Genomic DNA, 27,824 nt, shown 5'->3' on the forward strand with positions numbered 1-27,824 from the left:
TCATTAGAGAAATCAATTAGGGTAAATAATCTCATTTTTCTTAAATAACAATTTAATGATTTGACTTGAGTTCTTTTACTTTGTAGCAAAGAGCTTGGGAATGAGGCAGACCCCAGCTTTCTCCTGAGATAAGTGCGGAGTAGGACCACCCCAACAAGCTAGGTACTCTGTTCTCATCTTCCATCTTTTAAGAGACACTGGCATTCAGAAGAGAGTGCCGAGGCTGGGAACAATGATGACGGTGGATTACTCAACTGTTTCCCATGTGGAACAGCTGGGAAGTGGAAGGAGCTTAGCCTGGAGAGGGGAAGGCCATGGGATCTGGCCTGGATCACCATCTTACAGCATGTGAAGGATTACTATTCATGGGTGAATGCTCTTGGCATGGACACTACTGTTCTGAGTAGTACCAGAGAGAAGAACATGGAGCAACTGGGGATGAGGGTGGGGTGGCTTTCAGGTTCATGCAAGGGAATTCCTGACTCTTGGAATGGCTGAGAACACAGGGAGCTATCTATGGAAGAGCTGTCAGGTCTCATTCTTGTCTCCATTAGCCGCTCTGTCTCCAAGCTTGCGATCAGCTCCATTGAAAAGGATGTGCACATATTTGGATTGCTCTCTCCAACTTTTTGAACCCCTCCCTTCCATCCTGCCTCATATTCTGCTATCCCCGTGTCTCTGCTCTCCTGAGGAATCTCACCTGGCCTTGTTTCCCATCTGCAACCTCCCAAATGCCCTTAGATGATGCTCTGCTGGGTTTGGTTGGATTATGGTAGCACACAAAAGCATGGTTTTGGAGCATGACAGACATGAGATTAAACTCCAGCTCTACCACTCATGAGTCATGTGGCCATGTGCCAGTGCCTTCTCTGAGCCTGTTTTTCTCATCTGTAACATGCAGGTGGTGACAATACCTGTTAGGATTGCTGGGAGACATTAAATGAGATCTGTGGATAGCCATAGGCTTAGGGTAAATAATTTCATTTTTCTTGAACAGCAATTCAACAATTTGACTTGAGTTCTTTTACTTTGCAGTCAAGAGCTTGAGAGTTAACCAGACCCAGCCTATAAGAGGTCAGGGTAAGAGAGAAGTTTCATCTTTTCTGCTGGCTCTGCAAGTGCTGTGAGCATTTCCGTCATTTTCAGACAAGGGACAAGATCCATCACAAGGAGGAGTGGAACAAGGACTTGGCCTGCCCTACAGATAGGATCATAGCCGATCCAGCAGGGATGACTCTGGAGCATCTCCCTATTCTTTAACTAGTGCAGTGCTGGAGCAGCTCCTGCCAGGAAATCTGACTGTGAACATCTCTTTCCAACTCCATGTTCAGTGACTTCATGTTGTCAGCTGGAAATCAGCCATGATAGGAGCATTTACACCATGGACATTGACAAAAGCTACCAATCAAGACTCCTCCACCCCCCAGAGAGATTTATGTTATTAAACACATTCCAGCACACACACATTTCTTCGACAGTAGGAAAACAAAGGCCCACATCACACTATTCACTTTCAACATCTTTGGGTTCCTGAGGAACAGGAATCAGTAGTACAGATGAATAACTTTGCCTTGATATGCGGGAAGAACTTTTCCTGGTGGAGTTGTCACCAGGTATCTGTGTCCCTCTCTGTTGTCTCCTCATTAGGAGAGCTCAGGGTGCCCACCTGAACTGTCATTTAACTTTAATCTACCAGCATCCACGGAGAGTACTCAGAGTCCCTTGTTTGGGGATGGATGGACCCCCAGCTCTTGGCTACAAAGTAAAAAATCCTTCTTTTTCTTCTTTTACTTTGGTCAGCCCAGCGGGGATGACTCTGCAGCATCTACCTATCCTTTAACTTTTAACAAAGTAAAAGATCCTTCTTTTACTTTGTAGCCAACAGCTTCGGGGTCAAGCACACCCCAACTTTCTCCTGAGGTAAGTGCAGAGTAGGACCAACCCAACAACCCAGGCACCCGGTTCTCATCTTTCATCTTAAAAGAGACACTGGCATTCAGGGGTGAGTCCCGAAGCTGGGGACAGCGATGATGGTGGATTACTCAACTGTTTCACATGTGGAACAGCTGGGAAGTAGAAGAAGAATTTCCCAGGAAGGGTGGAGAATGCACCAATGATTGGGAACAAGCTTCACCTGTGAAGCAAGGCGCCTGGGTTGGAACCTCTCAATAACTTCCTTATAGGGATCCGAGGAGGCTGAGGCATGGTGTTGAAGTTTGATTAGTAATAAGAACATAGCAGCTTCACCTCTAACATTTAGCACTCTCCCCCGGATCGAATGACTGATCTCTATCTGGTTAGTGACGCTAGCCGGCTGCCTGGGAACATTACACCTCTCTAAAAGCCGTCAGTCTCTGTCACTGTCTTTGCACAATGGAGCCCATAGCTATTTTTAAAGGGCTGTGTCACCTTTCAAGACAAATTATGTCTGCACGAAAGATTGATTTTTTTTCCCTTTGGTTGTTTTATACACAGATTTGGTGGCCTTTCATCTCCTGAGGTGAAGTTCGCTGCTGAATCCCCCACAGGCTGACATTGTTTTGATTTTTATTTTAGGGAGAATATGAAGGAATTGAGAAAAAGTCAGATAAATGCCTAAAGTCCAGGCTGTTACAGAAAGGTATCTTGTCTATAGAAAGGAAAGGAATGGAACAGACAGGACATTTGTCCGGCAACTACAGGGTGGCAAGCGTTTGACCAAAACAATTGCTATTTTGTACAATCCTTTCCCAAATTCTGCCAGATAGGGATTGTTAACCCCATTTGAAGATGAACTGAATTAGGGGTGTGGGCTCTGAAATAAAACTCTCTGGGTTTATAATCCCAGCTTGACATGGAGGCCACTTAGCTATGATCTTGTGCCTCAGTTTCCTTAATCTTCAGAATGATGCCATTCACACCATTTTGTGAACTTTATTTACTTCATTATTAAGTCATTGTGAGAATTAAGTTAGTAAATCCAACTTAAGTATGTAGACAAGCACCTTGAAGATAGTCAGTGCACATCAATATTGCTTATTCACTCGCTTATTGCTTGTGTTAGAGTGTAGGGTCTGATGACCATGAGTTTTCAGGCTTTTTAGTAACAGTCTTGCTCCAGCTGACCCACACAGATGCCTTGAATATATATGAGTTACCTCCACGTTTCAGAGGGAGATCCCAGGGCTTGCCTCAATAAATTTTGTTGTTGTTGTTGTTGTTGTTGGGAAGGTTAAATTGAGATCCTTCATGTCGAATGTTTGACTCAGTTCTCACGGCATGGAAACCTCTCAGCACTTTAAAGTTATTTATTAGTCACCATTAGAAATAGTCGTCTTCGAGGCTCCCTACCTATGAAGCCATTTTATGATCTGTCATGTGCCACCTGAGCCTCCAGTAAAAACAAAAACAAGCTTTCCTGTGGGAAAAAAAAAGAAAGAAAAAAAAAGAAATAGTCGTCTCATGAGGAAACAGATTTAGAAAGTTGCGAATGAACTAGGGGCATAAAGAGCAAGTTGCTGCAGTGAAAACAGGTAGGCTATTGTAAAAGGCTTGTCAAAGGCAGATGGAGTAGTCAAGTTAGATCTAATAAGCCTCTAAAAACCCAGGGATAAAATTCTAGACTGCTCGCCTTTATATTCTACTCTTTAAAGAGAGTGAACTTCCAAGCTGCAGATGATGCAGTAGGGGTGTGGTTTACACAATGGGAACACCCGGTGCTCCACTCCAGGGCTGCTCAAAGCAAGTGCTTTGCTCTTACAAAAGAGAATAGAAAGAAAGTGTGCATTTATAACTTTTAAATGGAAGCAAAATGTCTGTTACATACTGGTATATCTATTTTTATGATTCCCTGCTTTAATCTACTTTAATGATTAACTGTCCAACTACTAATCTTCTGTTAGCCTTGCATAAGGGATTTCATTTCAACTGTAAAGTCATTTCAGCTTCAGGAAACGCCCTCACTTCTTTCATTATTACCTGATATGGGTCCCTAAAAGGGAGGGAACATGCAGGGTAGAAGAGGGGCAAATCTATTAATTTAAAAATCATTTAGAAAGCTCCTAACTCATGATAGAAATCAGAAACGAAAAGATGAACAAGGGTAAGGTGGTGGGAAAAGTCCGTTTTTAAGGATCGTTCAGCTCATGTGGACAAGACATATTAAAACAGAGCTGCTTCTTGACTTACAATGGGGTTATGTCCTGATAAACCCATCCTACGTTGAATATACAGTAAGTCACAAATACATTTAATACACTTAACTTAGCAATCATCATAGCTTAGCTGAGCCTGTCTTAAACATGCTCAGAAAACTTAAATTAGCCTACAGTTGGGAAAAATCATCTAACACAAAGCAAATTGTATAATAAATTGTTTAATATCTCATGTAATTTATTACTTTACTAAAAGTAAAAAACAGAATGGTTGGATGGGCACTCTAAGTGTGGTTTCTACTGAATGTGTATTGCTTTTCCACCACTGTAAACTTGAAATATTAAGTCAAATCGTGTTAAATCTGGGCCATCTGTAATTATAACACAATGAAATTGGTACCACAATGGAGGTCTGATAAAAGTTCGTGAAAGCATAAAGAAAGAAATGGTTGATTCCGACCTCAGTGAACGGAGTCACTGGGGCAAGACTTCAAAATTAAGAGCTGAGTAGATAGTAGGACATCTAAGTGAAGGAAGAGAAGGGATAAATACCTGGAGCGAGAATGGGTGTGATCTATGGTGGATGGCATGTAGCTAAGTATAGTTCAGTGGAAGGGTGGTTGAGTTGGAGGGATGTTGGAGGCGCTGCCTATCCAGCCTGGCTGGGACATCTGTGCATTTCCCTGCTACCAGTGACCAAGTGCAGGAGGTTGTGCCTAAAAAGCAACTCAAAGTCAACTTCCTTTATCCAGCCAGGAGCTGCTGCTTTAATTTCATCATTGTCTGTGTCAAGACAGATAAGGGTAGGAGATTAGGTGAGAAGAGCTCACGTAAAATCCTACATGCCCTGCCTGGGAGCTTATACATCCTTTAAGAGGGAGCCATGGGCAAATGTTAAGCATGATAGTCATTGTGGGGAACATGAATTTTAGAAAACTAATCCAAGAATGTGGAGGATGATGGGGGAAGGATGGAGCTCAAGATGGGGAAGACCAGTGACACAGACAAAACAATATGGGGAACCAAATTAAAGTAGCAGCTCCCAGATGGAAAAAGGACATTGACTGTGAGTTAGTTATGGACACAACTTCCTGCACCTGTCACTAGTCAGGAGGAGACATGCAGAAGATGCTCCAGCCAGGCTGGGTGGATGGTAGTGCCATCCACTGGAATCTGGACCACAGGATGGGGAATGGTCCCAGAATGGGGATGAAGAAGAGTTTGGTTTTTAATCCACTGGGGACATGAAGTCATGGACACAGATCAAACATGATTGAAAGAGTCCCTGATAGAGCACACTGTTTTCCGACTACACATGATGTAGCAAAAAGTTAGCATGCTCCCAGCTGAAAAGTTTTGTGGTATCACTATCCAGAATCCATGTGTATATGTGCCACTCTGGGAGAATTCCTATGCTTTTTGATAGAAGTGCTGATGTAACTGCCTGCAAGGAGAATCCTCTAGCCAGGGTCCCGTTCCTGTGGGATCTTCCCCTGTTAGACCCTTAAAAAGGAAGAAGAACTATTGCATGTGTAGAATGAGAGAGAAACCCAGTTTAAAATCTTCTATAAATGCACTTGTTAGAAGATAAACTTAGACACATTAAAATTTGACGGAGTTTATTTGAGCATTCAGAGATTCAAGAGTTGGGCAGCATCAAACACAAGTGGTTCAGCGCACCACTGAAGGAGTGGGGAAGGAAATGTTTGTCCAGGCAAGACAAAAGAAAATGTAATTGGTTATAGTGGAAAGTCCCTAGTTAGAACTTGGTGGATGGTTTCTGATTGGTTCAACTTCAACTTCATTTTACTGTTTACAATGAGTTGGGTTTCGGGTTGGCTTAAATAGGAGCCCAAGGCTCTGGAATTGTCTCTGTCCGATGTGCTTCCAATTAATTTTAGAACACTGAATATCTCAATCTGAATGCCATTTTCTCTAGTAGGTTTGCCGTATGATTTTCCCCAGGATAGGATGGTCTTTCTGTCATGTATTCTCAAAACTATGCAATTCTCTTCACAGCACTTTTACCAGCTGTTATTTTCACATTCCTACGTGTGTGTTTACCTGATTGACGCCAGATCCCTCACTACAAAGTGGAGCGGAAAACAAATGTGACACTGCTGATTAATTTCTGGAGCCTAGTACAGTGCCAGGGATGTAGATGGAACTTGGTCAGCGACTGTTAAAGGAATGACTGACTGGTGGATGATCTCTTCATTGTACTTTGTGATGAGGAGCCCGAGCTCTCCTCTCAGAAATGCTATTGGCTTTGCAAGTCTGCTGTGGTTTTGTTTATTCTTTTCCAGGGTGTTGGGGGCAGGGGTCTGTGACTTGATCTCAACAGGGCTCACTGGTATGTATATGTATTGACTGGGAGTGGGCTGAACTAGACTGAATTGGCTGGGATCAAAATGGGTTTATGTTCCCTATCTTCAAAACCATGCCATTATACCCAGAGGCAAATTGTCTCATGGGGTGCAATTTCCTAGAACCATGAAGTTTTTGATGAGGTGCCATGTTGCTTCAAAGTTATTCAACATGCACTGTTTCCAATGAAGAATGCTAAGACCACGTGTTTCCAGAGCACATGTGGACTGGGTTTAGGAACTCATTAGTATGTGCTCATCTGACCTGTTTGGATTTAACGACTCCTTCATCAACAGCAGCCTGATCTACTCTGCCAAGTCAACTTCTAAATGACACACATTTTTGCAAGCAAATGTTTACTTTTGAGATTGTTTTTTATCCTGGTTTCTCTATAAAATCATTTAATGTTCTGTTGTGTTTTTTATTCAGAAAAACTAATACTTGTTTTTAAATTGCTAAGAACATCCCTGGTTAACCAGCTGTCATTCCCATGGTAGCAAGCTTTGCCCAAGCCTGAGAATAGTATCAGGACATCTGAAACCCCAGTGAAAAAGAATACGTAAAATACATTCAGCTCTACAAGTTTCAACCTTTAAAACATGACTGCACAGTAGAATCTTATGGTACCAAATATCTGTTGAAAATATAAGTAGAGGATAGAGATCAAGAGTATAGGCAGGGTTAGGCCCTAAAAATATAGGCCAGATTGCCTATGTTCAAATTCCAAGTTGACTTCTTACTTTTCTTTGTAACCTTGGATAATTCTCATAACCTTTCTAAGGCTTAGTTTCATTAGTAACAAGTTAACAATTAGCATAAGAATCTACAGTTAGGAATTATCTCATATATTTAAGATTTCCTGACCTTCTAGACAAAGGATGAGATTGTTTCTTACCATTCCATGCTGTTAGGTGTACCTATGTGACTTACTTTGATCAAGGAAACTTGAGCATAAGTGAAGGGTGTGGCTTTCTGGCAGAAGTTGTGAGAAACAACTTCTCTCTCCCATAATAACTGGGAACCTTTCTATGGGGATTCTTCATTAGTCTGGGTTCTGAAGTGAGAAAGAGGTGGAGCCCAAAACCACTGCTGATTCATGATGAACAGGCAGCATGAGCAAGAACTCAGCCAATGCTCATTTAAGCCCTTGAGATTTGGGGGCCATTCATTGTTGCAGCATAGCCTGGCTCATACCGACTCTGGCCATACAAACTGCTACAAAGACTTAATGAAGTCATGTATCAAAGAATATCGAAAGTGTGTATCTCAGGGCTTGGTACATAGGAAGTGCCCCAGCAGTAAATATTAGTTGCCATTGTTGTTGCTCCTCATTCCTCATGAAAATGCTTTGAAAAACTCCAGATTCTTTTTTCCTTTTGTGGGACAAACAATAATTTACCCCAATCTTGTCATTTGCTTTTTGCTGCACTTTGATTCTCCCTGAGAGTGCAAAGATGAGCTATATACACAGTGAAATCTTCTGCACATTGAATCAAGTTTCTCCTCCACTTGAGACATTTCTCCTTTTTCCATCAATTCTATGGGTGCTTAACTTTGGTTAACGTCCACTTCTTTGAGGAAGTTAGCTCTCTCAGCCTGGCTGCCCAAATGATACCCTTGCTATTGATCAGTTGCACCTTGGCTCGTGAAAGCTCCAGGTTGAAGCCACAGGGAAGGGCCCTAGGGAAGGGCAGGTGATTAGGAGGCCTGCGGGTGGGAGCGTGACCCCCACTAAACTAAGGCTTCATAAACCAGGAGCAACACAAAGAAGGCGGGGGCTGACAGCCCCTAAGCTGAGCCGAGGACAGACGGGCACCAGAAGGTAGAGAGACTACAGACAAACCGCACTGGAGTGCACTGGCCACACTCATGTCCAGCATACTGGGCTCCCACACACAAATGAACACACAAAGGAAGATACACACACACGGACACATACAGACACACAGACGCATGCAAACACACACACACACACACACAGAAAGACACACGGAGACGTCCAATGGTCACAGGCAGCTCCTGAGGCTATGGTGTTCTGCTCTCTGCCGGGAAGCCCATCGCGGAGAGAGCAGCCCCGCGGCACACAGGCTGGCGGTACCTGGAAATCCCATCAGGGACAGCTTTCAAGGAGACGCATTCCCCACAGTGTCTGAGCAGCCTTGAAGCATCCTGGGGATCCTTTGGGATCGCCCTGGGCATCCCCGAAGCTCCACTGCAGCTTTTCTCAGCCTGGTTCCACCCTGCCCAATTTCTGAAATCCTGGGACCGGGGCGACAATCCCGGGGAGAGGGGGACCATCGCCCAGCGCTGAGGCACGGACACGGAGGGCCTCTGCTTTTCCAAGCCACTGAGACAGTGGTTCCCTAGACCATGGGGCTGGTCATTGTAGTCCCATCTACTTGGGAGAATGAAGCATAGGAATCGCTTGAACCCAGGAGGCAGAGGTTGCAGTGTGCCATGAATGTACCACTGCACTCCAGCTTAGGCAACATAGCAAGACTTCATCTCAAAAAAAAAAAAAAACTTAGAGCCTTTCACATTCTCTCCTTTAAGCAGATATAGCCAAGCAAAGACGTGAGCCAAGGCATGTGAAAAGTGTGTCTCTGGGACACCGGACACACCTAAGCTTGACACCTTAATAAAAATAGGGAGATTCTGCTGGTCGGCATGCAGTAGTGTTTAGGCACACCGTGCACACCTAAGATAGACACCTTAATAAAAATAGGGAGATTCTGGCTGGTTGGCATGCAGTAGTGTTTATAATGAATTGATGACAACCACTTACATTTTTGTTTCTTCTCTACTCTCTTGACTAGCCTTAATTGTTTTATTTGGGGAGGGGGGACAGTATTCCTTTGTCGCCCAGGCTGAAATACAGTGGCACAACCTTGACTCACTGCAAACTTCATTACCAGCTTCAAGCAATTCTTCTGCCTCATCCTCCCAAGTAGCTAGAATTACAGGCGTGCATCAGCATGCCGGGCTAAATTTTTTTTTTTGTATTTTTAGAAAAGACAGGTTCTCAACATGTTGGCCAGGCAGGTCTCAAATTCCTGACCTAAGGTGATCCAGCTGCCTCAACCTCACAAAGTGCTGGGATTATAAACCTAAGGCACCACAACAAGACTAATCTTTAAAAAAATTATTTAAAGGGGTGTAGGCAGGGCAGAGTTGCTCAAATCTGGAATCCCAGCACTTTGGGAGGCTGAGGCATGGGCATCACCTGAGGACGGGAGGTCGACACCAGCCTGACCAACATGGAGAAACCCCATCTCTACTAAAAGTACAAAATTAGCCTGGCATGGTGGTGCATGCCTGTAACCCCAGCTACTTGAATGCTGAGGCAAGAGAATCGCTTGAACCCGGGAGGCCGAGGTTGCAGTGAGCAAAGATGGTGCCATTGTACTCCAGCCAGGTCAATAAGAGCAAAACACCATCTCAAAAAACAAAAAATAACCAAACAACAACAACAAAATTAGCTGGGCGTCTTGGTACACACCTGTAAGCTCAGCTACTCAGGAGGCTGAGGTGGGAGGATCACTTGAACCCAGGAGGTCAAGACTGCAGAGAGCCAAGATAGCACCACTGCACACCAGTTTGGGCAACAGAGCAAGACTCTATCTCAAAGAAACGAAAAAGCAACAGGAAAATCTGTCAGCTAGAGGGGAAAAAATGGAGGCCACACACAAAGGACTGGGAGTCAGAATGGCTTCACAATAATGTGAATGTACTTAATACCACAGAACTATGCACTTAAAAGACTGGATGCAGGGACTCACGCCTGTAGTCCCAGCACTTCGGGAGGCTGAGACGGGCAGATGGATCATTTGAGGTCAGGAGTTCGAGACCAGCCTGACCAATATGGTGAAACCCCGTCTCTACTAAAAATATAAAAATTAGGGAGGTGTGGTATCAAGCACCTGTAATCCCAGCTACTCAGGAGGCTGCAGCAGGAGAATCACTTGAACCTCGGAGGTAGAAGTTGTAGGGAACTGAGATTGTGCCACTGCACTCCAGCCGGGGCGACAGAGTGAGAATCTGTCTCAAAAAGCAAAAAACTAACCAACCAACCATCAAAAACTATAAACTTAAAAATGGTTCACATGATATGTATATTTAGCCACAATAATTTTGTTTTTTCTGAGATAGAATTTGGTCTGTCACCCAAGCTGGAGTGCAGTGGTGCAATTTTGGCTCACTTCGGCCTCTGCCTCCCGGGTTCAAGCCATTCTCCAGCCTCAGCCTCCTAAGCAGCTGAGACTACAGGCGCGTGCCACCATGCCTGGCTAATTTTTGGATTTTTAGTAGAGACGGGGTTTTACCATGTTGGCCAAACTGGTCTCAAACTCCTGACCTCAGTTGATCCGCCCACCTGGGCCTCCCGAAGTGCTAAGTTACAGGCATGAGCCACTGCGTCTGGCCAATACAATAATTTTTTTCAAAAAGAATGATAGACCAGGCATGGTGCTCATGCCTGTGATCCCAGCACTTTGGGAGGCCAAGGTGGGCAGATCACGAGGTCAAGAGACCGAGACGGGCACCACAAGGTACAGGGACTACAGACAAACCGCGCTGGAGTGGGCTGGCCACACTCATGTCCAGCATACAGGGCTCCCACACACAAATGAACACACAAAGGAAGATACACACACGCGGACACACACACGGACACACACACAGACGTACTCAGACACACACACACACAGAAAGACACACGGAGACATCCAACGGTCACAGGCACCTCCTGAGGCTACAGGGTTCTGCTCTCTGCCGGGAAGCCCATCGCGGAGAGAGCAGCCCCACGGCACACAGGCAGGTGGTACCTGGAAATCCCAGCAGGGCCAGCTTTGAAGGAGACGCACCCTCCACAGCGTCTGAGAAGTACTGAAGCATCGTGGGGATCCTTGGGCATCGCACTGGGCATCCCTGAAGCTCCGCTGCAGCTTTTCTCAGCCTGATCCGCCCTGCCCGACTCCTGAGATCGCGGGACCGTGGCGAAGATTCCGTGGAGAGGGGCGCCGTCGCCCAGCGCCGATGCACTGCCACGGAGGGGCCCTGCATCTCCAAGCCGCTGAGACGGTGGTTCCCTGGGCCACCGTGGCGGTCACTGTGACGCGAGTCCCGGGTGCGTGCTCGCGCTTGTGACGCGCCTCTTGCGCATGAGCACTGGCGTGCCGGGCCGGCCAAGGGCAATGTCGGCGCTCTGCTGCCGGCAGGCCTCAGTGGCACCGGAAAATGCTGGCGGTGGCTTCCGAGGTGGCCCAGGGGAAGGAGGCTACTTGTCACAAAGCCTGGCGTCTGGAAACAGAGCGAGGCTCTGCCTCGTTAAAGTGAAAAAAAAAAAAGAAACTGAAATACATACATATATATATATATATATATATATTTTTTTTTTTTCCTTTTTTTTTTTTGAGACATTGTTTCGCTCTTGTTACCCAGGCTGGAGTGCAATGGCGCCATCGCGGCTCACCGCAATCTCCGCCTCCTGGGTTCAAGCAATTCTACTGCCTCAGCCTCCCGAGTAGCTGGGACTACAGGCACGCACCACATGCTCGGCTAATTTTTTATATGTGTAGTAGAGACGGGGTTTCACCATGTTGACCAGAATGGTCTGGATCACTTGACCACGTGATCCACCTGCCTTGGCCTCCAAAAGTGCTGGGATTATAGGTGTGAGCCACAGCACCCGGCTTAAAATACATATTTACTCAAAAACTAATGCAAAGGCCAGGCCCAGTGGCTCAGGCCTGTAATCCCAGCACTTTGGGAGGACAAGGTGGGTGGATCACTTAAGGGTAGGAGTTCAAGACCAGCCTGGCCAATATGGCAAAACCCCATCTCTACTAAAAATACAAAACTTAGCTAGGTGTGGTAGTGAACAACTGTAGTCCCAGCTACTTGGGAGGCTGAAGCATAGGAATTGATTGAACCCAGGAGGCAGAAGTTGCAGTGAGCCATGAACGTGCCACTGCACTCCAGGGTAGGCAACAGAGCAAGATTTCACCAGAAGGTAGAGGGACTACAGACAACCCGCGCTGGAGTGGGCTGGCCACACTCATGTCCAGCATACAGGGCTCCCAAACACAAATGAACACACAAAGGAAGATACACACACACGGACACACACGGACACACACAGACATAGACAGACACAGACGCAGGCAGACACACACACACACACACACACACACACACACACAAAGACACACGGAGACATCCAACGGTCACAGGCACCTCCTGAGGCTACAGGGATCTGCTCTCTGCGGGGAAGTCCATCGCGGAGAGAGCAGCCCCGCGGCACAGAGGCTGGCGGTACCTGGAAATCCCAGAAAGGCCAGCTTTGAAAGAGACGCACCCTCCACAACGTCTGAGAAGGCCTGAAGCATCGTGGGGATCCTTGGGCATCGCCCTGGGCATCCCTGAAGCTCCGCCGCAGCTTTTCTCAGCCTGATCCGCCCTGCCCGACTCCTGAGATCGCGGAACCCTGGCGAAGATTCCGTGGAGAGGGGGCCCGTCGCCCAGCGCCGAGGCACTGCCACGGAAGGCCCCTGCATCGCCACACCGCTGAGACGGTTGTTCTCAGGGCCACCGGGGCGGTCACTGTGACGCGAGTCCCAGGTGGGCGCTCGCGCTTGTGACGCGCCTCTTGCGCATGAGCACTGGCGTGCCGGGCCGGCCAGGGACAATGTCGGCGCTCTGCTGCCGACAGGCTGCAGCGGCACCGGAAAATGCTGGTGGCGGTTTCCGAGGCGGCCCAGGGGAAGGAGGCTACTTGTCACAAAGCCTGGCGTCTGGAAACAGAGCAAGGCTCTGCCTCGTAAAAAAAAAAAAAATAAAAGAAAGTAAAATACATATATATATATATACATATATATATATATATATATTTTTTTTTTTTGCGACGGGGTTTCGCTCTTGTTACCCAGGCTGGAGTGCAATGGCGCCATCGCGGCTCACCGCAATCTCCGCCTCCTGGGTTCAAGCAATTCTACTGCCTCAGCCTCCCGAGTAGCTGGGACTACAGGCACGCACCACATGCTCGGCTAATTTTTTATATGTGTAGTAGAGACGGGGTTTCACCATGTTGACCAGAATGGTCTGGATCACTTGACCACGTGATCCACCCGCCTCGGCCTCCAAAAGTGCTGGGATTATAGGCGTGAGCCACAGCACCTGGCCTAAAATACATATTTACTCAAAAACTAATGCAAAGGCCAGGCCCAGTGGCTCAGGCATGTAATCCAAGCACTTTGGGAGGACAAGGTGGGTGGATCACTTAAGGGTAGGAGTTCAAGACCAGCCTGGCCAATATGGCAAAACCCCATCTCTACTAAAAATACAAAACTTAGCTAGGTGTGGTAGTGAACAACTGTAGTCCCAGCTACTTGGGAGGCTGAAGCATAGGAATTGCTTGAACCCAGGAGGCAGAAGTTGCAGTGAGCCATGAACGTGCCACTGCATTCCAGGGTAGGCAACAGAGCAAGATTTCATCTCAAAAAAAAAAAAAAAGTAAAAACATAGAGGCTTTCACATTCTCTCCTTTAAGGAGATATAGCCAAGCAAAGGTGGGAGCCAAAGCATGTGTGAGGTGTGACTCAGCGACACCAGGCAAACCTAAGCTAGACACCTTATTAAAAATAGGGAGACTCTGGCGGGTCGGCATGCAGTGGTGTTTATAACTAAATGATCACAACCAGTTACATGTTTGTTTCTTGTCTACTCCATTGGCTACCCTTAAATTTCTGGGGGGTGGACAGTCTAGCTTTGTCGCCCAGGCTGAAGTGCAGTGGCTCAATCTTGACTCACTGCAACCTTCACCTACCGGGTTCAAGCAATTCTCCTGCCTCAGCCTCCCAAGTAGCTAGAATTACAGGCGTGCATCAGCATGCCGGGCTAAATTTTTTTTTTTGTATTTTTAGTAGAGACAGGGTCTCATCATGTTGGCCAGCTTGGTCTCAAACTCCTGACCTCAGGTGATCCAGCTGCCTCAGCCTCACAAAGTGCTGGGATTATAGGCCTGAGCCACCACAACAGGCCTAGTCTGAAAAAAAAATTTTTTTTTAAGGGGTATAGGCAGGGCACAGTGGCTCACACCTGTAATCCCAGCACTTTGGGAGGCTGCGGTATGGGCATCACCTGAGGTCGGGAGGTCGAGACCAGCCTGACCAACATGGAGAAACCCCATCTCTACTAAAAGTACAAAATTAGCCTGGCGTGGTGGTGCATGCCTGTAACCCCAGCTACTTGAATGCTGAGGCAAGAGAATCGCTTGAACCCGGGTGGCGGAGGTTGCAGTGAGCCAAGATCGTGCCACTGCACTCCAGGCAGGTCAACAAGAGCAAAACTCCATCTCAAAAAACAAAAACTAACCAAACAACAACAACAACAACAAAATTAGCTGGGCGTCTTGGTACACACCTGTAAGCTCAGCTACTCAGGAGGCTGAGGTGGGAGGATCACTTGAACCCAGGAGGTCAAGACTGCAGAGAGCCAAGATAGCACCACTGCACACCAGTTTGGGCAACAGAGCAAGACTCTATCTCAAAGAAACGAAAAAGCAACAGGAAAATCTGTCAGCTAGAGGGGAAAAAATGGAGGCCACACACAAAGGACTGGGAGTCAGAATGGCTTCACAATAATGTGAATGTACTTAATACCACAGAACTATGCACTTAAAAGACTGGATGCAGGGACTCACGCCTGTAGTCCCAGCACTTCAGGAGGCTGAGACGGGCAGATGGATCATTTGAGGTCAGGAGTTCGAGACCAGCCTGACCAATATGGTGAAACCCCGTCTCTACTAAAAATATAAAAATTAGGGAGGTGTGGTATCAAGCACCTGTAATCCCAGCTACTCAGGAGGCTGCAGCAGGAGAATCACTTGAACCTCGGAGGTAGAAGTTGTAGGGAGCTGAGATTGTGCCACTGCACTCCAGCCTGGGTGACAGAGTGAGACTCTGTCTCAAAAAACAAAAAAACTAACCAACCAACCATCAAAAACTATAAACTTAAAAATGGTTCACATGATATGTATATTTAGCCACAATAATTTTGTTTTTTCTGAGATAGAATTTGGTCTGTCACCCAAGCTGGAGTGCAGTGGCGCAATTTTGGCTCACTTCGGCCTCTGCCTCCCGGGTTCAAGCCATTCTCCAGCCTCAGCCTCCTAAGCAGCTGAGACTACAGGCGCGTGCCACCATGCCTGGCTAATTTTTGGATTTTTAGTAGAGACGGGGTTTTACCATGTTGGCCAAACTGGTCTCAAACTCCTGACCTCAGTTGATCCGCCCACCTGGGCCTCCCGAAGTGCTAAGTTACAGGCATGAGCCACTGCGTCTGGCCAATACAATAATTTTTTTCAAAAAGAATGATAGACCAGGCATGGTGCTCATGCCTGTGATCCCAGCACTTTGGGAGGCCAAGGTGGGCAGATCACGAGGTCAAGAGACCGAGACGGGCACCACAAGGTACAGGGACTACAGACAAACCGCGCTGGAGTGGGCTGGCCACACTCATGTCCAGCATACAGGGCTCCCAAACACAAATGAACACACAAAGGAAGATACACACACACGGACACACACAGACACAGACGCAGGCAGGCAGACACACACACACACACACACACACAAAGACACACGGAGACATCCAACGGTCACAGGCACCTCCTGAGGCTACAGGGATCTGCTCTCTGCGGGGAAGTCCATCGCGGAGAGAGCAGCCCCGCGGCACAGAGGCTGGCGGTACCTGGAAATCCCAGAAAGGCCAGCTTTGAAAGAGACGCACCCTCCACAACGTCTGAGAAGGCCTGAAGCATCGTGGGGATCCTTGGGCATCGCCCTGGGCATCCCTGAAGCTCCGCCGCAGCTTTTCTCAGCCTGATCCGCCCTGCCCGACTCCTGAGATCGCGGAACCCTGGCGAAGATTCCGTGGAGAGGGGGCCCGTCGCCCAGCGCCGAGGCACTGCCACGGAAGGCCCCTGCATCGCCACACCGCTGAGACGGTTGTTCTCAGGGCCACCGGGGCGGTCACTGTGACGCGAGTCCCAGGTGGGCGCTCGCGCTTGTGACGCGCCTCTTGCGCATGAGCACTGGCGTGCCGGGCCGGCCAGGGGCAATGTCGGCGCTCTGCTGCCGGCAGGCCCCAGCGGCACCGGAAAATGCTGGTGGCGGTTTCCGAGGCGGCCCAGGGGAAGGAGGCTACTTGTCACAAAGCCTGGCGTCTGGAAACAGAGCAAGGCTCTGCCTCATAAAAAAATAAATAAATAAAAGAAAGTAAAATACATATATATATATTTTTTTTTTTTTTTTTTTTTGCGACGGGGTTTCGCTCTTGTTACCCAGGCTGGAGTGCAATGGCGCCATCGCGGCTCACCGCAATCTCCGCCTGCTGGGTTCAAGCAATTCTACTGCCTCAGCCTCCCGAGTAGCTGGGACTACAGGCACGCACCACATGCTCGGCTAATTTTTTATATGTGTAGTAGAGACGGGGTTTCACCATGTTGACCAGAATGGTCTGGATCACTTGACCACGTGATCCACCCGCCTCGGCCTCCAAAAGTGCTGGGATTATAGGCGTGAGCCACAGCGCCTGGCCTAAAATACATATTTATTCAAAAACTAATGCAAAGGCCAGGCCCAGTGGCTCAGGCCTGTAATCCCAGCACTTTGGGAGGACAAAGTGGGTGGATCACTTAAGGGTAGGAGTTCAAGACCAGCCTGGCCAATATGGCAAAACCCCATCTCTACTAAAAATACAAAACTTAGCTAGGTGTGGTAGTGAACAACTGTAGTCCCAGCTACTTGGGAGGCTGAAGCAAAGGAATTGCTTGAACCCAGGAGGCAGAAGTTGCAGTGAGCCATGAACATACCACTGCACTCCAGGGTAGGCAACAGAGCAAGATTCCACCAGAAGGTAGAGGGACTACAGACAACCCTCGCTGGAGTGGGCTGGCCACACTCATGTCCAGCATACAGGACTCCCAAACACAAATGAACACACAAAGGAAGATACACACACACGGACACACACAGACACAGACGCACGGAGACGCACGCGCGCACACACACACACACACACACACACACACACAGAAAGACACACGGAGACGTCCAACTGTACAGGTAGCTCCTGAGGCTACAGGGTTCTGCTCTCTGCGGGGAAGTCCATCGCGGAGAGAGCAGCCCCGCGGCACACAGGATGGCGGTACCTGGAAATCCCAGCAAGGCCAGCTTTGAAGGAGACACACCCTCCACAGCGTCTTAGAAGGCCTGAAGCATCGTGGGGATCCTTGGGCATCGCCCTGGGCATCCCTGAAGCTCCGCTGCTGCTTTTCTCAGCCTGGTCTGCCCTGCCCGACCCCTGAAATCGCGGTACCGTGGCAAAGATTCCGTGGAGAGGGGGGCCGTCGCCCAGCGCCGAGGCACTGCTACGGAGGGCCCCTGCAGGGCCAAGCCGCTCAAATGGTGGTTTCCTGGGCCACCGGGGCAGTCACTGTGACGCGAGTCCCGGGTGGACGCTCGCGCTTGCGACGCGTCTCTTGCGCATGAGCACTGGCGTGCCGGGCCGGCCAGGGGCAATGTTGGCGCTCTGCTGCCGGCAGGCCCCAGCGGCACCGGAAAATGCTGGCGGCGGTTTCCGAGGCAGCCCAGGGGAAGGAGGCTACTTGTCACAAAGCCTGGCATCTGGCAACAGAGCGAGGCTCTGCCTCGTAAAAAAAAGAAAAAAAAAGAAAAAAAAAAAGAAAGAAATTAAAATACATATATATACATATTTTTTTTTTTTTTTTTTTTGAGACAGAGTTTCGCTCTTGTTACCCAGGCTGGAGTGCAATGGCGCGATCTCGGCTCACCACAATCTCCCCTTCCTGGGTTCAAGCAATTCTACTGCCTGAGCCTCCTGAGTAGGTGGGACTACAGCCACGCACCACCATGCTTGCCTAATTTTTTAGGGCACCGGTCCTATTACAATAGAGCCCACTCTGTTAACATCCCCTTCCTGCCTACCCCAAATCTCAAGTCTAACTCTTCGATGACATCTCTCCTGTTTCAGACCTAGACATCAAGGATGCAATCGCGCCAGAGTCCAGTCAGAGGCCAAACCCGTTTGATCGACCAAGCATTGTCTTAGATCCCATGTTACAGGAAAGTACCTTTAGCAGCCAGAGGACAACTTTCATGAGAGACTGGTACACCAAGATGCCTGATGCAGCTTATGAATGCAAGCTGAAGATCCTCATGGAGAAAGGCACTGAGCCCCAGATGGAAACCATGAGGATGTTGAAGCCAGAGGAGGTGCTGAGCTGCCGGTGAGACCCCTGGGTGAATGGGATGGGGTTGTGGAACAGGCTTTGCTCACTATTATTTCTGGCTCAAACCCTTTGGCTGAGCCTGAAAGTCTAGGAGTAGGGGCTTGGCGTTGCTGAGCTCTGCCCTTTGGTCCCAAAGGACTGCTCCGGGGCTCAAGCCAGTGGGTTTCCATTAGCTCACCTGCCAGTAGACCATCCCCTGCATAGGCATGTCATTTAGATGCTGCCGTTTTTATGCCATACTTTCAACAACTCTCCCAATATTTTCATTTGTTTCAATATTACTCAAAAAGGAAAGAATGAGGTGTTTGTGTCTTTGTCTTAATAGGAAGATTTCCCTAAGATCCTTTGCACTGTGGTGTTGAGTTGCTGCTGATGCCACCATCCCCCGTGACCTACATGCTGCATGATTGGACTTCTAGACTGTCAAAGGGATCATGAACAAAGTGTGAAACCATTTGATATTTACTGCTCTTCCCAGAGAGTCTCCCTTCTCACTTGCTCTCTGTCCTATTTATCAAGGCTGTCTGGCTTTCAGCAATACAGCCTAGTTTACCCCCAAAAAATAAGTATCCCTCTCCCTAGACCAGTGTTTTCCTTTACTGTAAAGGTGTAATGGACAAAGTTCAGAAACTTTAGCAAATAAGAAAACAAAACAACAGAGTGATGTAGTTGTCATCGTCCTGGTAATGTTGACATCGGTAAACTCATCTGTAGGTTTAAGATGGTCTCAAATGTCTGGCAATCTAATAACCCCATCACAAAGTCCTGCTCTGCTCACTGACTGGCAGAAGGATGGATGGGTAGAATGGATAACTGGCTTCAAGATGAATAGGCAGAGACCTCAACAGATTGCCCTTGCTGGCTGGTTCCATGACCAGATGACTTCAGCCATGGCTTTCAGATAGACCAGGTGATTGTAATTGACTCTGGCCAATAGACGGCCTACCTGGGTTCCATGGTTGGGGGAAAAGAGATTTTGACCGGACTCCTATCCTCCAAAGAGACGGAAAGAATATTTGAAGAGCTAGCATATGAAGGCATTCAAGAAATAATCCAAAAAAAGAATGAAGTGGTTCAGAATTGGATTTTTTTTTGAGACAGTCTTGCTCTGTCACCTACACTGGAGTGCAGTGATGAGATCTCAGCTCACGACAACCTCCACCTCCCAAGTTCAAGCAATTTGCATGCCTCAGCCTCCCAAGTAGATGGGATTACAGGCGTGCATCACTACACCCAGCTAATTTTTGTAGTTTTAGTAGAGATGGAGTTTCACCATGTTTCCCAGGCTGGTCTTGAACTCCTGTTTACAAGTGATTCCCCCACCTTGGCCTCCCAAAATGCTGGATTACAGGCATGAGCCACAGCACTTGGTCAGGATGAGATCTTGATGAGTGACCCCATATGCATGACACCCTCATAGGCTAGACTGGTCAGGGAAAACATAGCCCAGGTGTGAGGATTGGTGAAGGGGTCTGAGCTGGCCATAAAAACAGGTAGGCTCTGGGAAGATCTTAAAGAAGAGTGGCCATTCCCAAAAGGCAGAAAATCAGGTTATATCAACACAGTTCCTCTCCCATTATCTGTGGCGAAGTAAGCAACCAGCAGGCAGTCTGAGTAGGGGGCCTACCCCCTATACTAAAGCTGGGACCAAGGTCAGGGTTGCTGATAGAATAAGGAGCTCTCTGGAGCACACAGTACAAATTAGATTGAGCCCATTCTTCAGTATAAATCAGAATCATGGGTCTCTAGCTAATATTCTAAATCAATGGTCTGATTTTTAAATTGTGTGGATATTATTAAAAGCAAATACTCACCTCTATGCCTGCAGCTTTGCTCAGCCATTATTTCTATTGTCCTGTATCTTTCCCGGCCCTTGGCCTCTCCCAGGGTATGTGTGCATGACAGTGACAGATCATGTAACAATTCACATTCTGTCTTTTCTCCCCACTTGGTATTGTCACAGCCATGTGACACCATCTTCTTCCTAATGCCATTCTAACTATGGCCTTTTAATTAAGATCCTTGATGTGGGTGGGGTCATCCATTATCAGATTGACCATTTCTCTGTTAGAGGAATTATTCATTTTCCTGTTTTTGACAACCCCAAAATGAACATCTTTTATTTATATAGCTTTTGTTTCCATTGACTTCTCTTCTTGGGATACATTGAGAGCCTGCGTGGAGCTACTGTCAAATATAATGAATGTTTTTTCTTGGGAGGCAGCTGATTACCAGAAGAGTGACACCAATGGAAACTCCCACTGCCTTTGCGGAGCACCCCACCATCTTAAAAAGTCTCTGTGATCTCCGCAGATGACTGCAAGAGCCAGTCCCTTATAGAGCACCCACACTTACTACTGCTTGAATCTAAACCCTTTGCAATAAAGTTAGAAGCTGCTGTGACTCCACCTTCAACTGACCTCTTTGGCCTTCTCTTGAACAGATACCTGAGGTTGTCCAAGGAGAACATTCGGACCTTGCTCAAGCTGTGCAAGGATGCAGGAATGAACGTGGACATCCACCCCAACATGGTCGAAGGTGAAATAGATGCTAAAAAGGTGTTCACTGGAATACCCAGTGTGGCTCTCTAAATAGCTCCTCTTGCCACCACCGTCAGGCTCCTTCTGTCCAGATGCCATCCTCTGGCACACTACAAGTGGCCCTTCCAACTTAGTGCATCCCTTTAGAACGTAAGAAATCAGGAAACAAGCCTCAGCTGCGTGATCCCTCTGCTGCTGTCAGACTGGTCCTTGACATCCAAGTCAGAACCAGCTTAGGAGGAACTGTGGTTTTTCTTCCAACCAAAAGAAGGCTCCTTAGAAAGGGCTTCTTAGGAAGGATGTCTTAGAAGGTGTAAAAAAAAATGGGGTCCCAGGGTCCCCAGAGAGACATTAGAAAGGACAAAGTGTAAAGGGGCTGGTGGGGACACACATATGTCCCCATGCCCAGGTGTAGGACTTGGATTTGTGGGGACCTGGACTCCTTGTGTGCAGAGTAGGGGGCTGACCAGGGGAGGGGCAGTGAAAGAGGGAGATGCTATCAACATATGGAGGAAGGAAGAGAGACCCTTGGGTGCTTACAACCACAGACCCCAAAAGCGGACCTGAAACCTCTCAGAGCTGGTAGGTGCCTCAATATCAGCAAGTCCAGGACCTTATTCATTTGAAGGAAAGAAGCCACAGAGGGCAAGAAACTTGCTCAGATTCACACAGGCAAGAAACAGCAGGGTTGAGATGAAAAAAGTATCTTCCCTGAGTCTCCTGCCCTGCTCTCTTGCATGACTGTGGTCAATCCTGCAGGACTCTCCTGAGACAGAGCCTTCCCATTTGGGCATGTTGGCCAACCAAGGTCACAAACTCAGGCACTTCCAGTCCTTGCAAGTGTTTCAAGCAAGTCTGAATCCCAAGTATCCTACTTAGTAGTTGTGTGACTTTAGGCAAGTTACTTTACCTTTCTGTGCCTGTTTCTTCACCTGTAGAATGGGGTTAATGGCAGTATGTGCTGAGCAGGGTGCTGTGAAGAGCTCATGAGAGCCCAGCCCTTCTGATGTCACAGAGAAGCTGAGGGAGATGCCAACATCCTGGCCTTAATCAGGACCTCTCCTCACTTAGTGGAGTGTTGAGGTTGGTAGTAGCAGGAGGATCTGTGTGATCCCAACACTGCATCGGCTCTCAGCTTCTCCACATCCACCCAGGGCCCACATTGGCCCTGACTTTTCACAGGTTTCTGTTGATGTGCAGTCAAAGAAAGGGCACATCTTGAGCTCCTGTAGTCCATTGGCCTCCAGTCACATTCCTCAATCCTGACAGTCAGCCATTACATAGTTACTAAGCACCCACCTATGGGTGTGTCATCCCTGCCCCATGGGAGTCCAGGGATGCAATCATTAAGAAGACCTGGTCCTGCCTACATGGGGTGTATAGTCCTGAAGACAGAGGAAAAACTAGCTATTTAAAAGCACCATGTGATGAGTAAGGTGAGGGGAATCAAATGTCCTGAGAGAACAGGGGGAGGAGGCCCTTCCCTGTGGGATGGGAGAAGCAGATGATGTTAAAAACTTCTTGAAGGAGGAGATGTCTAATGTAACACTTTTAAGGATAAACAGGAGTATCCAGGATCTTTATACAGGAGGGAAGAGCAGACAGAGAGAACAGAACGTACAAAGGTTCAGATGCCAGAGACAGTGTGGCATGGTGGGAAACCAGTAGGTAGGTCAATCTGCATGGAGTGGATGATTAGCAAGGAGCACAGTGGCAGGAGATCCCATGCTCAAAGGGCTTGTGGTTTCATGACAAAGGCTCCCCTCACCCCCACTTGGGGATGTTATTCATTCATTTAGCAAATATTTACTGAATACCTACTATGTGCCAGAAACTGTTATAAACTACTAAGGACACAGCAGTGAATAAAAATACACATTCTTGCTTTGATGAGCTTATGTTCTAGTTGGGGACACAAATAATACGTACTTTAGCAAGGTTTTTTTTTTTTTTTTTTTGCAAGTAATGACAAAGATTTTGCAAGTAATGAGAAAATAAAAACAGAGTGGAATGCAAGAAATTTGACTGGGAGGAGGGTAAGAGAGGATGGTTTCAGGCAATGTGGTCAGGGCAGGCCTCCCAGAATAAGTGATAGTGTTGGTACCTGAAAGATGAGAAGAAGCCACCATGAGCAGACCTGGAGGCACAGCTGCAGCAGGGGGATGGCAAAAGCCAATGCTTGTTCATGGGACTTGCAGGAAGATCAGTGTAGTGGAGGCAGAGTGAGGAAAGGAGAGAGTTGGGAGAATTGATCAGGTCAGGCCTTGAAGGCTATGGTCCTTGAAGGCTATAGTTTGGAGATAATTCTAGTTGCAGCGGAAAATCATGTTGGAGGGCAATAAGTACAGGAGAGGCCCCTCTGGCTTCTGAGAGGGGAAAATGCTCTGTGAGAAAGAAAGAAAGCCTGGAGATGAGTATGAAGGTATATCAGTCAGCTATAGCTGTGTAACAAATAATCCCTAAAATACAGTTTAAAACAACAGAAATTCTCATGATTCCACTGGTCAATTGAGCATCTCTGTTGATCTTGGCCAGGTTCAGCTCAGCTAGCATGGACTTACATGTCTGTAGTCAGCTAGTGGGTTAACTGGGTCTGGCTGGTCTAATGTGGCCTTGCCTGGGCTGGCTGGCCTCTGCTTCATGCAGGTCTTCCTCTAACAGGCTAGCCTGGGCTTGTGCTCATGGTGGCAGCATTCCAAGAAGTGCACAAGGTCTCTTGAGTAATAGGCTCAGAAATGGCACACAATCACTCTCACCTCACTCTAGTCTTCAGTGGCCAACACAAGTCCCAAGGTCAGCTCAAATTCAAGGCTGGAGAAATAACCTGTACCTATAGAAGGGAAGAGTTTCAAAGAGCTCGGGTGCAGGGAGTAGTACAAGACTGGACAATTCTGCAATCAGCCTAGCACAGGAGACTAGTGTGCAGTTAACGGAAGAGAAGGTTGGAGGCCTAAAGGTGACCACAGTAGAAGCAGATTATCGAGAATGTATTTTGAAGGTAGAGATGAAAGAATTTGTCCCTGGATTGGATGCGGACATGAGGGAGAGGACTCAGGAATAGCCCTTGGGCCAACCTTTGACCTGAGTGACTGTCAAGTGTGCCATAAAATGCAGTGGGAGAGAGCAAAAGAGAGAAAGGCAAGAGCCAGGATTTGGGCTGGAACCAGTTAGATGGGAGATGCCACCAGCATCCATGATGTTCCAGGGGTCAGTGAGGAACCACCAATGGGTTTGGAGTGGAAAATGACGTGGTGAAGGACAGATTGGAGAAGCAAGCCCAGAGACAGGGTGCATTTGCTTCTCAGAGCTACTAGAATGAAGTACGACAACTAGGTGGCTTAACACAACCAATATTTCCTAATTCTTCTTCTTCTTTGTCTTTTTTGTTTGTTTTTGTTTCTGTTTTTCTAGGTAAGGACTCACTCTGTTGCCCAGGCTGGAGTGCAGTGGCATGATCATGGCTCACTGCAGCCTCGACTTCCTGGATTTATGCAATCCTCCAACCTCAGCCTCCCAAGTAGCTGGTACTACAGGTGTGTACCACCACACCCAGCTAATTTTTGTATTTTTTGTAGAGACACAGTTTCTCCATGTTGCCCAAGTTGGTCTTGAACACCTGGATGCAAGTGATCCTCCCAAAGTGCTGGGATTATAGGTGTGAGCCAGCACACCCAGCCCGGACACTTTTTTCACAGTTCTGAAGAGTAGAAGTCTAAGGTTCAGGTGTTGGCAGGACTATGCTCCCTCAAAAGCCTGGGGAGGGGAATCTTCCTGATTTCTTTAGCTTCTTGCATTCCATGGCTTGTGGAGCACAACTCCAGTCTCTGCCCCCATCTTCATGAGCTGTCTTCTCCACATGTCTCTGTCTCTTTTTAAGGGCACCAGTCCTATTACGTTAGAGCCCACTCTATTAACATGATTGGATCTGTAAAGACCCTATTTTCAGATAAGATTATTCTCAGGTGTCAGGGGATAGAACTTCCACATATCATTTGGAAGGCCACAACCCAACCCATAATACGGAGATGAAAGGTGGAGTCAGGGGCCCAGAGGTGGGTGAAGCATCCCCCTGTGATTCCCTGAGTTCATGGTAGAGTTGCGACTGGAGCCCACATGCTTAATGCTCTCCTCAACCTGCCCCCACAGTCACACCCTGCTGCCCACCTTTGCCTAGTGAAAGTGCCAGAGCTTGAGCCCCAGGCTGATAGCTGTGGGAGGCAGGTCCATCCCACTGCCCCTCTGGTGGTACATTCAGAACCAGGGCCTGGGGATCTTCTCTTGCAACCCCAGGGCCCCTGTTCAGGGACCTGTACATCAATACAAAAACCCTGTTCACAAAGTAATGTTAGCAGGAGGTCTTGCCCAGCCCCTGCTGACTCGAATGCCACATCTCCAAGAGACTGCTTGATGCCTCCAGAACCTCCAGGGAGGAACTGCTGTGGGAAGCCCACCTCTCAGACCCCAGATGCACCTGTAGCGCCAGGCTACAGGCTTTTCTGGGGTTCAGTGTGAACTGGAAAAGGGAAAGGAAATGAAAGCAGAGAAGAGACCTTGCCCCACTCTAAACAGCTGAGGCTTGGACCTCACAAGCACAAGGAGGCTCAGATTCATGTTCCTGACATCCTGGCCAGGTGAGCCCACAGCAAGCCCCAAGATTCACAGTTTGCATTGAGAAAGGAATTTTTATCAGACAACCCCAAGCCAGTGTCCATCAGCAGACAGCACCACCTACAGCACACTCTAAACGGGTGTTTTACAGACTCTGAAATTACCTCATGAGTAGTATAATTCTACTGCACTCCCTAAAACAGTTACCGCCAGATATAGAAATAGATAAACACATAGACCAGGAACAGAATCACACGTGAAGGTGACACTGCAGTGCAGTGGGGAAATGATGGTCTTTCCAATAAATCAAGCTGGTCAATTAAATATCCATATGGAAAAAAAATTGACCCTCTGCTTCTCACCATATGCAAAAATCCACTCCAGATGGATGCAGATTGTGGAAGTTTTTAGAAGAATAGTACATGACAATCTCCATGACCTTGGGGTAGGCAAAATGATTTTTAACACAACTCGACAAGCTCCAATAATAAAAGAAAAATTTAATAAATTATATTATATTAGAACTCAGAATTTCTGGCTGGGAGCAGCGACTCACACTTGGAATCCCAGCACTTTAGGATGTTGAAGTGGAAGGATCACTTGAGGCCAGGAGTTCAAGACCAGCCTGGGCAACATAGTGAGACCCTACCTATACAAAAGAAAACTTTTTTTTTTAATTAGCCAGGCATGTTGGTGGATGCCTGTAGTCCCAGCTACTCAGGAGGCTGAGGTGAGAGGATTTCTTGAGCCCAGGAGGTTAAGGCTGCAGTGAACCATGGTCATGCCACTGCACTCGAGCCTAGGCAACAGACCAAGACCCTGTCTCAAGCAAAGAAAATAATTCCTGCTTATCCAAGGCATCACTACGAGAGTGAAAAGGCCAGTGACCCAACCAAGGGAAGATACTTCTTCTGACAACACAGCTGACAAAGGACTCCTACCCAGGTGATATATTTTAACTCCTATATATGGGTAAGAAAAAAAGGCAGGTTGCTCAGTGTACAAAATAAGCCAAAGTCTTGTATAGTATAGAAAATTCACAAAAAAGGATTGCCAAGTGACCAGTAAGCATAAAAAAGTCATTAATCATTAGGATATACAAGTTAGAAAAGACGACGCAGAACTACTATGCACACGCCAGAATGGCTAAAGACTGGCAGTGGTAATCCCCTTTACCTTTGGTGAGAATCAGAACTCATACTCTGCCATTGCAGCTGCAGGTTGGCACCACTTAGGAACACTGGGACCATCCACTTAAGTCAAATATACACTCCTTGATGGTCTGGTGTTTCCTATGCATACATACTGAACAGAACTGCATGCACGTGTGCACCAATGGGCGTGTGCACCAATGGATGTGTGCACCAATAGACACATGCACCAATGGATGTGTGCACCAACAGACATATGCGCCAATGGATGTGTGCACCAACAGACATGTGCACCAATAGGCATGTGCTAAGTTTCGCAGCAACTTTATTCAATGTAGCCAAGAGCTGGAATGAACCCAAATATCCATCAGTCAGCCATAGAAAGCATATCTTGCAGTATAATCATACGATGGAATACTGCATAAAAACAAGAAAGAGCATTCACTATGGATGAATTATACACACTATATTGTGGGAAAGTGGCAAAATACAAAAAAGAACACCTGTAGAGTTCCATTTATACAGCCTTCAATCAGGCAAAAAAAAAAAAAAAAAAGAAAGAAACCCTAAACTTAATCTATAATGTAGGAATCAGGATGGCGGCTACCCTTGGAGGAGGGGGTGTGTGACCGACTGGAGGGCAATTAGCTTAGAACATTCAGTGAGCTGTGCACTTGGGATTTATGCCCTTTAAAAGTATATTGTACTTTAGTAC

General features: G+C 47.4%; 1 protein-coding gene across 1 annotated transcript; it reads left to right on the forward strand.

The window, feature by feature from the left end:
- Positions 1–18,045: 18,045 nt before the first annotated feature.
- Positions 18,046–21,401, forward strand: LOC135269078 (uncharacterized protein C16orf78-like). The gene is made up of 3 exons (XM_064362768.1): positions 18,046–18,142; positions 18,552–18,807; positions 21,254–21,401. The coding sequence occupies exons 1-3, from the start codon at positions 18,046–18,048 to the stop codon at positions 21,399–21,401; spliced, it is 501 nt and encodes a 166-aa protein (XP_064218838.1).
- Positions 21,402–27,824: the final 6,423 nt, after the last annotated feature.

Source organism: Aotus nancymaae, unplaced genomic scaffold (genome assembly GCF_030222135.1).
Source record: "Aotus nancymaae isolate 86718 unplaced genomic scaffold, 86718_ANA_hifiasm-v0.15.2.pri h1tg000049l, whole genome shotgun sequence".
NCBI classification, from domain to species: domain Eukaryota; kingdom Metazoa; phylum Chordata; class Mammalia; order Primates; family Aotidae; genus Aotus; species Aotus nancymaae.

Coding starts and splice junctions, on each gene's coding strand:
- LOC135269078 (XM_064362768.1), top strand. CDS start 18,046: ATGAGCACTGGCGTGCCGGGCCGGCCAGGGGCAATGTTGGCGCTCTGC. Junction 18,143..18,551: donor TGCTGGCGGCGGTTTCCGAG/GCAGCCCAGGGG, acceptor CTCCTGTTTCAG/ACCTAGACATCAAGGATGCA. Junction 18,808..21,253: donor GAGGAGGTGCTGAGCTGCCG/GTGAGACCCCTG, acceptor TCTCTTGAACAG/ATACCTGAGGTTGTCCAAGG.